This window comes from Lissotriton vulgaris, chromosome 10 (genome assembly GCF_964263255.1).
Source record: "Lissotriton vulgaris chromosome 10, aLisVul1.2, whole genome shotgun sequence".
Taxonomy (NCBI): domain Eukaryota; kingdom Metazoa; phylum Chordata; class Amphibia; order Caudata; family Salamandridae; genus Lissotriton; species Lissotriton vulgaris.
In genome coordinates, this window is record NC_141698.1 from 1,105,530,807 (window position 1) to 1,105,548,765 (window position 17,959).

Genomic DNA, 17,959 nt, shown 5'->3' on the forward strand with positions numbered 1-17,959 from the left:
TAACTTTTTTACCACTCACTTTTCACTTTTTTTTTCACTTTCACTATTTAACTCTGTGTGAGAGAGGTCCTGAAGAAAGCCCCATAACTTTTGAGCATGGGCTGAAACATGTTGACCGGCAGATAACTAAGACACAATTAACAGTCTTTATAACGTTATCCACGAATTGTTTTTAAATATACCCTGGACCACTGGGAATAAAGTAACTATCAGTTAGAGTACCAGAGGTATTTTTAATCCACCACTTCATCACACGCACACAAAAAAAACAGCTCCTTTGTAATCCGGTGTAGCCGCACAGGTAAGTAGCATTCGCCTACTCAGCTGGGAACAAGATGATGCAGCATGACACCAACTCAGTTGGTCTGTGAGGGTTCTTTTAAAAATCCCTTATGGTGCCAGGAACTACAGTGCTGCACAACCTGCTATTTTGGTCCATCTAAGTTGTTTTTCAATACTTACCAAGGGACAAGGACGGTCCTAGCTCTCATTTTTTTCCCTGTAAAAGTGTGTTTACAATATGTATGAAGAAAGAGACAGTGGCACGTGATCCCTCCAAAAAAACTGCCCTCACTCACAAAATTGTGACATGCTTCATTATAAGACGTGCTACAAACACCCCCGCGCAGACCAGCGCCTGGGGTGAATTAAAAGGGAGGGGAAGACAATACAAACAATGAAAATTCTTGGGCTCACAGATGAAAAGGTGCAGAGTTGACATGGCAGACCTCCAGCCATTGGTTTTACTCTGGTCACTCAGGGTGGCACAATAAGTGCTGCAGTCCAGATACCCCTTATATGTCCCTGACCCGGGTACCACTGGTACCATATACTAGGGCCGTACAAGGGTGTAAAAGTACTTTGCCAATTGGGTTTACCAATTTCCAGCTACAATTCTACTGATGTGGGTGTTTGAGTCTCAGGCGCTATATATGAAATACACTTTTAAGTTTTCTAAGAGTAAATCCGTGTGGTGCTCTTGAAAGAGGGAGAAATCACCTAACCCCCACGTTTATCAATCTATATGATTGAAAACATATTTTTACCAAGTTCAAGGCACACAACAATTCATTCAAAATCTATATTGGACAATTATTTCATTGCAAAGAAAAATGCTGGGATTCTTGTTTCTCCCATGATGTGTTCTTTAATTCTTTTTAGCCATACGTCTACGCGTTTGGTCTCAGCGGGGGAATCCCCCCTTGCGACTTCTTCAGGGTTGCTATATATATGAGCAGCCCTGAGGAAGTCGCAAGGGGTGATTCCCCTGCTGCGGCGAAACGCGTTGGTGTATGGCTAAAAATAATTAAAGAACACATCATGGGAGAAACAAGAATCCAAGAATTTTTCTGTGCAATGAAATAATTGTCTCCGTGCGGTGCCGGTTTGAGACACTCGAGTCAGGGCGGCCCCAGATGGCAGTGGGCCGCCCCACCGCATTCTTGCTCGGCCCACGAGGGCCCCAGGGGCATTGTTAATGGTTTTAGAGCCCTGAGAGGCTCATGGGCATTTTTATGTACTGAGAGCCTGAGATGCTCTGGGGGCATGCTTTGTTCTTTGGAGCCCTAAGAGGCTCCCGCCCCTATTTTGATTCACGAGCCCAGCGAGGCTCGAGGTGCCATGGGTTTCAGAGCCTGAGGGCTCCATGGTGCATATATAGTTTTAGAGCCTGTGTGGCTCCAATGTTTGGGACATGGGTGATGTCCAGAGCCTGTGTGGCTCCAACGTTTGACTATGCGCAGTTTGCCAGCAGTGGGTGCAGTTTGCGCCTAAGGGTCAGTGAGGGCCCTGGCGCTGTTTTGATGATTCCCAGCTGCCCAGCAATTAGTGGGCAGCTGCACCGTTTAGGTCTTGGGATTTCACAGGTGCCCAGCAAGTAGTGGGCACCTGCTACGTTTAGGCTTGTGCTTGGACTGGCGCTGCTTGGCAGCGCGCCCTGACATTTGGACACAGGGCATCTGAGCCCCAACAAGGCCAGTTGGCCTAGGGACTGCCACAGAGGGTGGCTTATGTAAGATTTGCGCAATTGTATGGTTATTGCACCTCTGAATGGGTTTTCTTGCATCATGTGTTATTCCTGCACCTCTGAATGTTTTTAGGCATCATGTATCTTCCTTTCTTTCCCTGCGCTGCACCTCTGAATGTTTTAGGCATCATGTGTCTTCTTGCGCTGCACCTCTGAATGTATTTTATTGCATCATGTGCTTTGTTCTTAACACCGCTGAATGTGTAGGTTTATGCATCATGTGTTTCCCTTGTCTTACACCTCTGAATGTTTTTATGCATCATGTGTTTCTCTTTACTACTCCTCTGAATGTATATTTATGCATCATGGGTAATGTGTTCTTTCCTAGACCCTTAAACGCTGTGTGATACTTAGGTGGTTGTCCTTACACCTCCTGAATGTTTTAGGCATCATGTGTTTTTCCTTTACTACTCCTCTGAATGTGTTTCATGCATCATGGGTAATGTGTTCTTGCTTATACCCCTAAATGCTGTGTGATACTTAGGTGGTTGTTATTTTTAGTACAGGTGGTCCTAGTAAGGTCCTGGTTCCCTGCGTGACATTCTCCTAAGGTGGCTAGGGTTGCGTAGGTGGTACTTACCTGTTACCAGTAGATACTGGTTGTGAGTTATAACTGTTACTTTGTGCTACAGTGATTTTATATCCTATATTCTAATTTCTACTAAGTGCTGATTCTGACAGTGGCCCATGTGGCCCTGTCCTGTAAATAATCCCATGTGAATATTGCCCGTGCCAGTTGGCACCATGTATTTTGTGTGATACTATCTGATGTATTTTTACAATACAAAAGTTATTTTTATAATAACCTTGTGAGGGGTCTCTTTTGTGGTGTGCCTAGTATGTTGTTGCTGTTGTGTGCTGGCGCAAACGCTTTACACATTGCCTCCGAGTTTAGCCTTACTGCTCGTGCCAAGCTACCAGGGGTTGAGCAGGGGTTATCTTGGCGTGTGACTCCCTTGCCCTGACTAGAATGGTGGTTTCTGCCTGGCTTTGGCGTCCGCCTTAGCCTACCAGAAATAGCCAGTTCTAACAGTGCCCTTTTTGTTGCTTTAAGCACTATATTATTTAGACATGTTAGGATAGCTCCTTTTCACTCCACAGACGATAGTCCCTGCCTCCCTCTGTAGGACAGCTCCAGTTTCCCCTCCATAAAGCAGCCTATACCCCTTTTTTTTATACCGCAGCCCTCAATTCCTACTCGCTATTAGATGTCTCACTAGGGAAAAAAAATAAGTAATTGGTGGAATGCTTGAAGAAATCTCATTCACTGGTGATTTACTCTAGGTCCAATTCGAGACCATTGTTTTTTACTCGCTGTGTCCCTACTGATCTGGGCCAACCAGAAGCAGAGGCCTTCCTCTTGCACCAGTGGGTACGGTCCAGTCAGAACTGGAAGCCCTGCATAGGACATACTTTGTAGGACCGCTTCTGTTCCTCCAAAGGGACGTACATGTAAATATGCAAATGACTCACTCTTTGTAGCATCACCTACAGAGCAGCCACTGGCTAGGCTTAATCAAGAGGTGTCAGATGTTGGAAACCACAAGGGATGTCATCTCTCTTGACACAGAATATCTGAAGCAACTTCATGTCTGGCTTGCACCATCACTCCTGCAAGGAGCCTAAGACTAAACTTCATCCTGAAGGCGCACATCCGTGACCTGCCTCCAGGATGTCCCAGGTCCTCTTTCTTATCATAAGACCTCGGCTCTTACTGTAAGACATAACCCTGTATCGTGCCCGCCCCTAGTCTCAGTCCCAGCACCGTGAATACCTCGGGTCCTAGCTACTGTTTACAAACCCTTTACCACTTTCTGGAGGAGCAACGTAGACTACACGAGCGCACCATGAGCGACGGGCTGCCATGGACTTCAGCTGTTTCGCAAAAGTATCCGCAAGTGGACTGTGTAACATATCACTTCTTAAGACCCTAATATGTGCGTGTTTTCAGAATGTGCCTGCCTTGGCTCAGATTTAGGGTCCGATTTAGATCTTGGAGGACGGGTTGGTTACTCCATCTCAAAGGTGATCGATATCCCGTCCGCCGAAATATAAATCTCATAATATCCTATCGGATCTATGACTGGGTTTCTGTCACCGTTGTCATGGAGTAGCCTGTCCGCCAATATCTAAAACCGGCCCATAGACTGGACACGCTGTCCCTCGCCATAGGAGTACCTCCGCACCTCGCCATACGACAACAATCAAAGGAGATCCTCTGACTGTCCCTCTTCCCATTGACTAACAATTGCCGCCACTATATGTCTATGTCTGTGTGAGGGTATTTGACAGCCAGAATCTCTGGAGGAGCTTTTACTCCTGTCCTCACCCTTGTAAGACCGCTTTAACAGGGCCGGTTTGATTTTTCCATATTTCACAGACAGTGAAGCTTTCCTGCTACAAAAGGCAAATCGGTTCATATTCATGAAGGTCATCAAGTCTTGACTTTTCCAAAAAGCACCCAGTACCAATGACTGCTGGGATAAAATGAACTAGGGTCATGTGACTAGATCAGTAGCAGTTCAGTGCTTCTAAGTGCCACAGCAACACAGCCCTGGTTATGGGTTGTGTATTCCAATCTCTTTCCTTCACTGCTGATCTAGCTCTGATTCAGTCTGTGAACTTTGCCCCCTGTGGACAGTCTACTGTCTTTCTGCGCTCTGATAGAGATGTTTCGTCACATCACTGCAGGGTTTGCTCCGCCCTTTCGCCTTTGGCCCTAGCGTTTGCAATGCTATCACACCCCGCTGGCCTGATGCAACCTCGTAGTTTGAACTCTGATGTGAAGGCCTGGGACACACCGCACAGCTTCAAGGCTGACACTTCCGTCTCCAAAGGTCCACTTTATGTAGAGCCTGTAACATTGTGGATAAAGCTATTTTTTCATTACTCTCTTTTTAGAGGTTTCTGAAAGAAAAAGAGGAAGGGTTTTGCTCCGATTCAAACAGTTTGGTCAAAAGGAAAAATCAGAATTAATACTCAGAATTTTGTGGTTCCAGAACCGTTGAGACGCATCTCGCCTTAATAGCCCACAATCAAAATGTATTAATGACTAGACCTAATCTCAAGTTAACAATTATTTAGAAAATCACTAGATTTCAGGTAGCCTACAACTTTGCCAAACTATTAGGCTATGGCTCAGATGGGATGTATGTCAGTACAACGCGATCTTTTAGATCGTGGTACTTGACAACGCGGGCATTACAACGCAAGTCGTTACAACAACTTGCGTTGGAGGGCGCGGATTTTGGAATATTATAATTTTATATTCCAACACCAGCCCATGTAACAGTAGGGAAGGTGTTGGAATATAAAATTACATCATTCCTTGTCCAACAGCGCCATCCAGCGCAAGCCGTAGTAACGACTTGGGTTGTAATGGCATCGTTGTAAAGGCATCGTTGTAAAGGCACTGCGGTGTAAACACCGCGTTGTAAACTATGTTTACCGCTCAGATGTGACCTCATGAGGTCACATCTAAAAGTAATCAGACACAACACAACTGCTTGTCCACTAATCCACTTCCCACTGTAACTGCTCGGCCACGAATTGCTTTCGCATTGTTCCACGCCTAAAACACACATCGACCACTGAGCCATGCATTCCTTTAACCACTAGGCCACTCCTACTCACTAGGTCGCATCCTCTGCCGGGGTGGAGGGATATTTGTTTGGCAATTGTCATTTTCGACATGTTTTCAATTTTATTTCTAGGAACCTGATTGTTGCTTTGTGACAAAGCTTATGTTCCATGTATCAGCCCTGAATTGGTTACAGTGATAATCCAATCATAAAGGCTCTAGGCCATATTTTATGCACCGGTGGACTGTAAAGGAATGCCTCTGGTCTCCTGCTTGGGGAGCTGGCACGGGTTCCCTATGAGACAATGGTAATAAAAGGAAGGGTGAGTTACGGGCTGCTGCTGGCCTGTGCGAGGAGGAGGCTCTAGTGACCTCCTGCATTAGGAGTGGGCACAGCTACTGACCTGCATATGAGGAGCGTGCACTGGTGGACTGCGCGAGGAGCGTGCACTGCGCGAGGAGCGTGCACTGGTGGCCTGCGCGAGGAGCGTGCACTGGTGGCCTGCGCGAGGAGCGTGCACTGGTGGCCTGCGCGAGGAGCGTGCACTGGTGGCCTGCGCGAGGAGCGTGCACTGGGAACCTCCTGCATTAGGAGCACGTACTGCTCCTGACCTGCGTGAGGAGCGGGCACTGGTGACCTCCTGCGTGAGGAGTGGGCTCTGCTGACCTCCTGCAGGAAGGGTGAGTAGCTGGCTGAATGGTTTGGAGAGCAGACACTGCTGCTGGCCTGCGTGAGGAGCGGCCACTGGTGGCCTCCTGCGTGAGGAGCGGGCACTGGGGACCTCCTGCATTAGGAGCACGCACTGCTCCTGGCCTGCGTGAGGAGCGGGCACTGGTGGCCTCCTGCGTGAGGAGCGGGCACTGGTGCCTGCGTGAGGAGCGGGCACTGGTGCCTGCGTGAGGAGTGGGCTCTGGTCGCCTCCTGCAGGAAGGGTGAGTAGCTGGCTTAATGGTTTGGAGAGCAGACACTGCTGCTGGCCTGCTTGAGTAGCGGGCACTGGTGGCCTGCGTGAGGAGCGGGCACTGGTGACCTGCATGAGGAGCGGGCGCTGGTGGCCTGCGTGAGGAGCGGGCTCTGGTCGCCTCCTGCAGGAAGGGTGAGTAGCTGGCTGAATGGTTTGGAGAGCAGACACTGCTGCTGGCCTGCTTGAGTAGTGGGCACTGGTGGCCTGCTTGAGTAGCGGGCACTGGTGGCCTGCGTGAGGAGCGGGCACTGGTGGCCTGCGTGAGGAGCGGGCACTGGTGACCTGCATGAGGAGCGGGCGCTGGTGGCCTGCGTGAGGAGCGGGCTCTGGTCGCCTCCTGCAGGAAGGGTGAGTAGCTGGCTGAATGGTTTGGAGAGCAGACACTGCTGCTGGCCTGCATAAGGAGCGGGTGCTGGTGACCTCCTGCATGAGGAGCGGGCGCTGGTGACGACCTGCATGTGAGGAGGGGGCACTGGTGACTGGCGTGAAGAGCAGGGTCTGATGGCCTGCATTAGGTGCAGGCACTGGTGGCCTGCTTGAGGGGCATGCTCTGTTAGCCTGCATGAGGCACTAAACCCATCACTTTTTTGTATTTCTAAATGCAATGCCCTAAGTGCAACAGGTAGGACCAGATGTGTGTCCCGTGCTCAGTGTGACGTAGGACTCAAGCTGCATTCTACTGACGAGAGTCAAGTAGACTGAAACCAGTTGGGGTGCCTTGTGTTTCGATTCATTGGGCCCTGGCCTGGCGGTTTGGGCTGGAATGTTCCTACTGGAGCAGGACCAAGGCCGATTTGCCTGTGGCTGGTTCCTGCCTGAGGTGGTATGGTGGGCAACGTAACAATGGACTGGGATGGGGCCTAAGAGATTACCAGTGGCTGAGATTTATTCAGACATTCCATCCATCACTTTTCTGTATTCCTCTGTGTGAGAGTTGATGGGCTGGCTGAGGATCAGGGGAAAATTAAAAAGACAACCGCATTGAATTGTGTACTTCTTTATAGTTTTGAATTCCTGGTGCCATGAAGCATAGGTGGTATAACACGTACCAGGGGTTCGAGTTCCATTGTAAAGTATGTCCTGTGAGATCTTGAGGGAGCCCCAAGTTTGCCATCATTGCATCAACCTTAAAAGGGTGTTTTCCCTGCTTTGTGAATGGCAGCACACTCCTAAGGACAGACGTATTCCAGCCATATCTTATAATACACCCAAATCCTCACACTTACTGTTCCATATTCTGTATAAGAGCGATGCATCGAGACACGTGAACCTTTAGGATAGAATTATTAGGGTGTGTGGGCAGGATCTTACAGACATATTGCTTTGGCTAGGTGAAGAAAGTCCCTTGAAATAGTACTGAGGTTAATATAATAGAATATATACTGATTTTGCAGGGCATTGGTTAAAACCATAAACAAAACTTTTGTATAACTAAATATGTGTCTACCGTGAGCTCTTTAACCAGAAACCAAAACGAGGACGATAAACATGTTGTCCCCCTGCCCCACAGTAGCTTCTGACATGCCAGTCTGAGCCCAAGCAGGCTGGACCAGGAGTTTCCTGGCATAGAGAATGGACCTAGATTGGTGACTGCCCCTCTCCTTGACTGAGCTCAGCTCCAGCAGAGGAGCGGGATCATTCTCTGTGCCACACTTGACACTGACTCACTAGGATATGGCCGATTGGTCTTGGAGACTAACCACTGAATGTCTGTTCCTTTGTGTTTTTTCTTTCAGAAAGTGGAGTACATGTTCGGAATCGTCGGCATTCCCATTATTGAAGTGGCCGTCGCTGCCCAAGTGGCTGGGATCAAGTATGTGGGAATGAGGAACGAACAGGCGGTGAGTAGCGCCCTCCTTGCCTCCGACACATGATCAGTCTCACAGGTGGTTGGTTGGTAGCCCTTCCGAACACACGAATAAATGAGTTATAAGTTCTCTTACCATTGAAAGTAAGGAGCTGCCTCCCTCCCCCGCAAAATTCGAAAAATGTGGCGCATCCCTACATACAGGTTATAGGCAGGTTTTGATTGGCCCCTCAAACTCCATACACAGCAATACCTACCTTTCTTATTTCATACTGAGTGGAGATGTGTTTGTGTGGTGAAGGTGTTCCACTCCTAGCTTTTGGGGTAACCTTGATCTAAATGATCATCAACCCCTTCAGCAAGTGCCTGAAACTCGGACAATTAGAAGTGCCTGCACTATGACTCGTGCTTGTGACCTTGGCACCTTGTGTAGTTTTGAGGTTGGGGGCTTTCCTAGACTGAAACGAGTTCCAGATCTAGGGATTTGCACCAGACATTTCATGGTGTGCACCAAAAAGTTCCTCCTCGCCAGGGTTGCGTAAGACACCACAGCGTGTGTGAGTCTGATAATCCCCGTGCAGGAGAGCCTCGTCAGGGATGCGCAACCTACCGCAGGCTGATGAGTCTGGTAGTCCTCGTACAGGAGATCCGTACCAGGATTGCATTAGGCACAGTAGGATGTGTGTGTCTGATAGTCCCTGCGCAGGAGAGCCTCACCAGGGCTGCATAAGACGCAGCGGGTTGTAAGAGTCTGATAGTCCCTGTGCAGGAGATCCTTCTCTCCAATTTAAACATGCGAAGGCACGGATTTACTCTAAAATTTTAATCTACCAGGATTTGGCCTGCTTCGGATTGATCCCTGCTGGATAAAGAAGAGACTTCTTAAAGCTGCCAGGCTGCTCACTCTCTGGTAGCAGGACCAAGCTCAAGGCTTGTCTTAACAGGAGCAGAGAGAACTGTAATGCGTGTAATACAAGGTTTTAACTAAACTGAATGATGGGAAGATAGAGGAGTATAAATAATAAAAAAAGCAATGGTATGATTACCTGCTCATCCGTCAAAAAGACAGGGATATCTGGCTCAACTGGGACTTTCGATCGGATGAGAGAAATATGAATGAAAATACAAGATGGTAGTAAAATTTGAAATCACACACAAACCATGGGTTTCAAAGAGGTGCAGGAATATAATTGCTCCCGACACGCAGATTGGCACCAACTCAAGTGTGGTTGCCTAAAGCTTGAAGTCTTCACTCGGAGGTCTTGCAAAAATGTCTGTGCTGATGCATACAGCCAAAATCCAGATCAGTGGCTATGTGGTAAGAACCTCCAATCTGAAACCTCACAATACATGTTGGCAACTCAAATGATAAAAAATGTACCTGTAGGAAGCTGGCGCTATATATAGTGCACTAAAACGAGGTACATGTGCAGAGAGTCCAGGCGATCCTTAGTGACTTACAGAGGCAAAAGTAACAAAACCAAAGGCTCATGGCTGTAGGGTCTTGACGGATCCGTACTACGATTGCACCCCAACCAGTCCTGCACTGAGACAGCATGTCTATTTCTCATATCTCCCTGTCCACGGTACTGACGGGCTAGCCATGGTTGAGATGAGGAACAAATAAAAAAAAAAAAATTTTTTTAAAAACCAACAAAAAAAAAAACCAAAGGCTCTTTTTCGTGGAAGTGTGGGCGAGCAGTTTAGTCTTATCCATCGGGGGCTGCTAAGCATTTGTTGTACTCACAGAGGAAATAAATGAGACACACACTCAAGAATAAATCTGAGACCAATTTAGAAAAATACATGTATTTTTATATAAATTTCAACACCAAGAACTTCGGATCAAGTAAGTACTATTCAAGATATTCATTTATACTGGCTAAGTAAAATGTTCACTTAAATGCTTTTTTAGCGGTAATACTTTTTTTTTTTCTAAGGGAAAAAAGGCCTATACTTAATGACTAAAGGATTCTGAGGATCCCTTTCAAGACTTAAGGTGGTAGGGGAAAGAAATACCCGCAGTTAGTCTTTACCTGCCCTGGAGCGTCCGAGTGCAGAGGTGTTGGTCGGGGTTGGTAGCTTTGCATGCCACACCAAAGGGGTAGGTGGCGGCACCTAGAAACAGGCTGCAGTGGGGGACTTGAGGACACGTCCGGGATCTCCCAGTGGGGAGGGGGTTTGGTTCTTGAGGGCCCTGGGACCAAGGAAGCACAGTCTGTTCTTCGGAGCCCGGGCTCGGCCACTCTGGTGCAAAGTCCTTAGGTCGGCTGAGCTTGTGCACCATGGGTTCCCACGATTGTCCGTCTCATCGGTTGAGGGTTCTACAGGACAGCTGGGCCACTCTCGACTGCCCTTGACGGCTGCTCAGTCTTGAAGTCCGGGCTGTTCTCAAGCAAGTGTAGGGCCTGCTTCAGTTCCATGAAGTAATGTGCTTTACTTATAGTGGTTTTATTAAGCACTGTGTGCTTCTGGCAAGCAGTTTCAGAGTAACCGGCTGTTTCTCGCAGCATGAAAAAGTACTTCTTCCCCAAGAACTCTGCACTGTTTTAAGGAACTGGGTAGCCAAATGTGGTCCTCGGGAGGGTGATTGTGCCCAGCAGGCTGGGTTGTATGTCAATACAACGCGGGCTTTTACCCCGCATGCCATTACAACGCGGGGATTACAACAAAAGTCGTTACGACTTTCGCTGGAGGGCGCTGGATAGTGGAATAGTTCAATTTTCTATTCCAACTCCAGCCCACGTTGACAGTAGGGAAGGTGTTGGATAGAAAATCAAACTATTCCCTATCCAACAGCGCCCTCCAGCGAAAGTCGTTGTAACAACTTTCGTTGTAATCCCCGCATTGTAATGGCAGTGCGGGGTAATCCCCGCGTTGTTATGGCTGTTCTCCGCAGGCTGTGCCCACCAGAGGAGGCAGGACAGCATTCCGAGGTTGGGAAGGTGGAGAAGTAGTAGGAGGCCAGTAGAAGAGCACACCAGGAGTATTCTCCACCAGGGTTACTCTCCATTCTAATGTTCTAACTCACTCATTTAACAGCCAACTCTCGCTTCGCTGCTGGGCTGAGTAGGCTGTGTCCAAGTTGAACGCTGTCCGGTATAGATCTTTTATGGTTAGGCGCATGTCCGGTATTTGGAATGCTGATGTATACCATGCATTCAGATGTACTTTATTTATGTAGTCGGTGGTTATCCAGAAAATCTAGCTTGGGCAATGCCATCCTGGCCCCACGTTGGACACCCCCTTCAAACACTCCTGATTTCATTCACGCCCTTATCAGTCTACCTCGGCAGAAGGTGGAATTCTGTCTCAAGGGCCATGTGAGAGGGGGTGTGTGAGAAGTTGGCCTGATAGGTAGTGTTTCCAATTCTGGAACCACTGGTTATCAGTCCAAGCAAACCCCAAAGATGTCAGGTTGTAAGTCAACCTTGTAGACAAGCTATCCTAGTGGTAGCATGGACTAAGCAGCCTTAAAGGCTTAACTTAAGAGGTCGTGTTAAGCGAGCTTGTTTTACCACATACAATCCTGTAATCAAATGAAAGGACACCACACAAGTATATATTATAAAAATATATGTATTTATTACTAAATTACTCCCCAGTACTCTTTATGAGGAAAGGGGCACAAGCGTTAAATCAAAAGCACTGTTACACATATAAAGTTGCACGTTTATGGATGAGGGCGGGTGGCCACTCAGACCATATATCAAAAAAGTGGTATAAGTAACACTTTACGAACAATGGTTAGGCCTAGGGCCTAGAGATTCGCTGGGAGCAGTCAGGACAAGCAATGAAGAAGTCGGGAGTAGCCCACAGGAGACGGATGCAGCACGGAAAGTGCAGCGCGCACCAATGCACTGTCAATGGTGCGTAAAAGTCAATTAAAGTGAATAAAAAGATACTTCCGCTGAACCTAGGAACACAAAACTTTAGACACAGACCCTAGAGGTGTGTACCAGTGTAAAGACACCGGCGTTGCAAAGTTACCTCACCCACAGGCCGTGGGTGCACAGGGTCGAAGTGGCGTCGGGTTCTGTCACGCAGGTTCTGGGTGCTTGGAGCTGTTGCAGCTGCAGGCGCTGTGAAGCAGAAGTGTCCGGTGCGATCCAAGGGTGGATCGATGTAGAAAAGTACCTGAAAGCAGAGGGGACAGAGTCTGGGTCACTCAGCAGTGACCAGGGTGGAACCAGGACGGAACCAGGCAATGTCGGGCGCAATCAGGCGGTTGTCGATAGGCTTCTCTCCGCTGTCACGTGGGCTCTGGGGCATCTGCGACGTCCAGGAGCAGGTCACGATCTGTCCCACGTAGGCTCTCGCCGTCAGCACCGTCGGCTTGAAGATTGTAGCAAACAGCACTTGGCAAAAGCAATCCACGCGGAACCGGGAGATTGCTTATCACTCGAACCAGGAGGGTCAGAGTGGGTGCTCCTTTTCACAGGAGCTGGTGCAGATCTGGAGCAACCAGAAAAGCAAGTCGTATTTCGAAGTTCGTCGGCACAGGGGCCACAAGCCAGCTGGCAAGTGACCGGGCCAACGCGTCGAGCGCACACAAGCAGAAGGGCCCCACGCAGCACTCGTCGAGTGTGGAGGGGTGAGCTTTGGTGCAAGTGGAGCTCGGGGCTGGGGCTTCTCAAACCCCGGTGTACAGCTTCGAGGGTCACTCGTGGGCCGCACGGTCAGCGTCTCGTGGCCTTTTCAAGATGGCGTGCCCCACGCTTCCGGTCGCCTCCACGGGTCTCAGCTCTGCAGGGACTGTGGATCGGGCAGGTAGAAGGCAGGCAAGCTTGATCTCGTCGATCTCTGTCGCTCGAGTTCCGGCGGGAACTGCAACAAAGCAAGGGTCGAGGGCTGGATGGTGCCTGTTTGCACAGGGTGGTCACTCCTTGACCACAAGGGAGATTCTTCAGTCTTCTCACGTCGTGTAGAAAGTCGAAGGGTCCAGATTTCGTTTCTTATGTTTCTTCAGGATGATCTGAGGTCCGTTGGGACTGCTCCCCCTCTTATTCGAATCTAGGGGGTTGGACATCCTGCTAGGTCCCCTCCTATGGGTGGGACCCAGGAAGGGGGTGGTTACACCCCTCTCCTTTGATCCTGGCCGCGCTGGGACAGGGGCTGGGAGGCCCCAGAACCGGTTTGGCCGGATCCTGCCAGGGGCAGCCTTGTGCTCCCCAGGCAGTGTCTGGTTTCATTGAAACCTCCCTACTCCAATCCACTATCTCCTGTCTGGGGTGGTTTGACACCGCCCTGTGACAGGAAACTCTTTGTCCAGGCCTCCTCTGCCGGGTTTCGGTCAGCAGCAGGAGGTCAGACCCGTGTCTGTGGCAGGGGCATCCATTTTGTGGATCTGAGGCTCATTTTAAATCAACCGCGTTTCAGTAAAGTAACATGTCTTCTCCCTCTAGAAGGGTGGAATGCTATCCCCGTCGCCAGAACTGGCGAGGGGATAGTATTCCAATTCGTATGACACCTTACACGACATGTTTTGATAAAGCCAAACCAAAGTTGCTATATAACCGCGAGGATTATAATGCGCTTAAGAGTATATGGTATGGCATTATCCCGGATCAGCTTAGGGAGTTGTTCCCGACAGCTGCAGACAGGCTCAGCTCATGCCAGAGCACCATCTCACATAAAACCACGCACTCTGCCTCCAGGATTGATGAGGCCTTCCATAGGAGTGGCTTACAGGCTATATATGTGTCCAGATATAGGTTTAGATATAGGTATACTATATCTAAGCAAGGGGTGATTACACCCACTTGCCCCAGCTGAGTGATCAGCCAGTTGTGTCAATTTAAGAACCAGCCAGGGGTGGCAAAAGCTATGCTTCAGCCCCTGGTAGGCCTTGGTGGCACCTATGCCCTGGGCACCTATAGTGCATGGTACAGGGGCTGACAAGGAGTCCATTTCCAATTGTGGTATGTACCTATAGCACATGTATTATAAATTTAGAGAGAGAACAGCAGGCTGGGGGTCTGATTAGCAGGCCCACAGCCTCAGTAAGTCGAAAACCAGTGAAGCAAAAAGCAAAAATTGGGGTGACCATAGGATAGCAGACCCTACTCTCCTACATAACCCCCCCCCAAACGCAGGGACATTAAACTTAACCTTGACCAGATAAGTCTTCATGTTCTAAGTGGAAGTACCGGGAGAGACCATCTGCATTACCATGGTCAGTCCCTGGGCGGTGCTCCACTGTAAAGTCCATCCCCTGTAGGGAAATGGACCACCTGAGCAGTTTGGGATTTTCACCCTTCATCTGATTTAGCCACAAGAGGGGCTTATGGTCTGTCTGAATTAGGAAGTGAGTACCAAACAAGTATGGCCTCAACTTCTTCAGGGCCCAAACCACAGCAAAGGCCTCCCTCTCAATAGCTGACCAACGTTTCTCCCTGGGGGTCAGCCTTCTGCTAATAAAAGCAATGGGCTGGTCTTGACCATCTTGATTAAGTTGTGAAAGCACAGCTCCCACCCCCAACTCAGAAGCATCTGTCTGTACAATGAACTGTTTGGAGTAGTCAGGACTCTTCAGGATAGGTGCAGAGCACATGGCCTTCTTCAGGTCATCAAATGCCTTTTGACAGCTAACTGTCCACTGAACCTTTTTGGGCATCTTCTTGGATGTCAAGTCATTCAATGGTGTCACAATGGACCCATAGTTCTTTACAAATTTTCTGTAATACCCAGTCAGGCCCAAGAAGGCTCTGACTTGTGTCTGGGTAGTTGGAGGAGTCCAGTCCTGTATGGTCTGGATCTTGCTCTCCAGTGGTTGAACTTGACCCCCACCTACTAGGTGGCCCAAGTACACAACCTTGCTCTGCCCTATCTGGCACTTAGTAGCCTTGATAGTCAGGCCTGCCTTTTGCAGGGCCTCCAGAACCTTCTTCAGGTGGATCAGGTGATCCTCCCAGGTGGAGCTAAAGACAGCAATATCATCTAGATATGCTGCACAAAAGTCATCCAGCCCAGCAAGGACTTGGTTCACCAACCTTTGGAAAGTGGCAGGTGCATTCTTCAAACCAAAGGGCATTACCACAAACTGATAATGCCCACTAGGGGTAGAGAATGCTGTTTTGGCTTTTGACTCCTCAGCTAGTCTGATTTGCCAGTAGCCAGCTGTCAAATCAAATGTGCTCAGAAACTTGGCAGAAGCCAATTTATCAATGAGCTCATCTGCTCTTGGAATGGGATGAGCATCTGTCCTAGTGACAGCATTGAGACCTCTGTAGTCCACACAAAACCTCATTTCTCTCTTTCCATCTTTGGTATGAGGTTTTGGCACAAGGACCACTGGGCTAGCCCATGGGCTCTCTGATGGCTCAATCACTCCAAGCTCCAACATCTTTTGCACCTCAGCCTTTATACAATCCCTGACATGGTCAGGTTGCCTGTAGATTTTATTCTTCACAGGCAGATTGTCACCAGTATCCACCTCATGGGTGCACCAGCTAGTCTGACTGGGTGTGAGTGAAAACAAGTGTCTGTGGGCCTGCAACACCTGTCTGCAGTCCACCTGTTGCTGTTCAGTGAGGCTGCCTGCCAAGGCTACTCCATCAACTGAACCATCATCAGGGTTCTGGGAAAGCAGGTCTGGGAGAGGGTCACTCTCTTCCTCCTGTTCCCCATCTGTGGCCATGAGGAGACTCATGTCCTCCCTGTCAACAAATGCTTTCAAACGATTGACATGGAGCACCCTGTGGGGGCTCCTAGGGGTGCCAAAGTCAACCAAGTAGGTGACTTCTCCCTTCTTTTCAATGATAGGGTAGGGTCCAGTCCATTGGTCCTGGAGAGCTGCTGGCCCCACTGGGTCCAACACCCACACCTTCTGCCCTGGCTGGTACTCAACCAGAACAGCCTTTTGGTCATGCCAGGCTTTCTGTAATTCCTGACTTGCCTCAAGGTTTTTGGATGCTCTCTCCATGTATTCAGCCATCCTGGAGCGGAGACCAAGTACATAGTCCACAATGTCTAGTTTAGGCTTTTTGAGAGGTAACTCCCATCCTTCCTTCACCAAACTCAATGGACCTCTTACAGGGTGGCCAAACAAAAGTTCAAAAGGGCTGTAGCCAACCCCCTTCTGTGGGACCTCTCTGTAAGCAAAGAGCAAGCAGGGTAAAAGGATGTCCCATTTCCGCCTAAGCTTCTCTGGTAAACCTTTTATCATTCCCTTTAGGGTCTTGTTGAACCTTTCCACAAGCCCATTGCACTGTGGATGGTAGGGTGTGGTAAACTTATAGTTTACTCCACACTCTTTCCACATTGCTTTTAAGTATCCAGACATGAAGTTGGTACCTCTGTCTGAAAGAACCTCCTTTGGAAAGCCCACTCTTGAGAAAACTGCAATGAGGGCTTTTGCCACCACAGGAGCTGTGGTGGTCCTCAGGGGAATTGCTTCTGGGTACCTGGTGGCATGATCCACTACCACCAGTATAAATCTGTGCCCAGAGGCTGTTTGAGGATCCATGGGACCCACAATGTCTATTCCAACTCTTTCAAAGGGTACCCCCACCACAGGTAGTGGTATCAGGGGGGCCTTTGTTGTGCCACCTGACTTACCACTGGCTTGGCAAGTGACACAGGAGCGACAAAACTCCTTGACATTTTCTGACATGTGAGGCCAGTGAAAGTGTGGAACAAGCCTGTCCCAAGTCTTATTCTGGCCTAAGTGTCCTGCAAGGGGAATATCATGGGCCAAGGTAAGAAGGAAGCCCCTAAACTTCAAAGGTATAACCAACCTCCTGGTTGTGCCAGGCTTGGGGTCTCTAGCCTCTGAATAAAGGAGTCCTTCATCCCAATACACTTTATGGGTACCTTGAGCATTCCCTGCAGCCTCAGCAGCAGCTTGCTGTCTGAGGGGTTCAAGTGAAGGGCAATCTAATTGGGCCTGCCCCAGGTCTGCCCTTGAGGGTCCCCCTGTCCCCAGAAACTCAACCTGATCAGGTTCAAGCTCCTCAGAGACAGTCTCCTCTTGGACTGCAGAATCAGTTTCCTGTGAAACCTGATCCTCAACCTGGGGCAAGTGGGAAGGCACAGCCTTAACCCTCTTGCTCCTTCTCTTGGGTTGTGGTTGGTCTATTGTTTCAAGATCCACCACTGGTTCAGGAAGGCACTTCTTAGCCTGAGACCTTGTCACTGCAAGGACATGAGCTGAAATCCCTAGCATTTCTGCATGAGTCCTGTACTCCACTTCTGACCAAACTGAGCTTTCAAGATCATTGCCTAACAGACAGTCTACTGGGAGGTCTGCACTCACAACAACTTTCTTTAGGCCATCTACCCCTCCCCAGGAGAAGTTCACAACAGCCACGCTATGGGAAGTAGTGGAGTTGCTTGCATTGGTCACTAGGTAACTTTCACCTAGTACAATTTGTCCAGGGTCCACAAAGCCAGGTGCCACCATTGTGACACTGGCACAAGTGTCCCTGTAGGCCTGAGCCAGTTTCTCATTAATTAAGGGAGTCTGCCTATATTTGCCCAGGTTACTGGGGCTTACTGCAGTGGGCAAAGATATGTCCACATCATATAGGAGAACTGCCTGTGTGGGGATTCTGACTAGGCCAGATTCCACCTCAGTACCC

General features: G+C 49.0%; 1 protein-coding gene across 1 annotated transcript in view; it reads left to right on the forward strand.

Annotated features, from left to right (window-relative positions):
• HACL1 (2-hydroxyacyl-CoA lyase 1) overlaps positions 1-17,959 on the forward strand; it is a 148,474-nt gene that overhangs the window by 6,500 nt on the left and 124,015 nt on the right. The window contains exon 2 of the mRNA XM_086942194.1: positions 8,308-8,412. Within this exon, the coding sequence (XP_086798320.1) occupies positions 8,308-8,412 (105 nt within the window). The remainder of the gene's footprint in view (positions 1-8,307; positions 8,413-17,959) is intronic.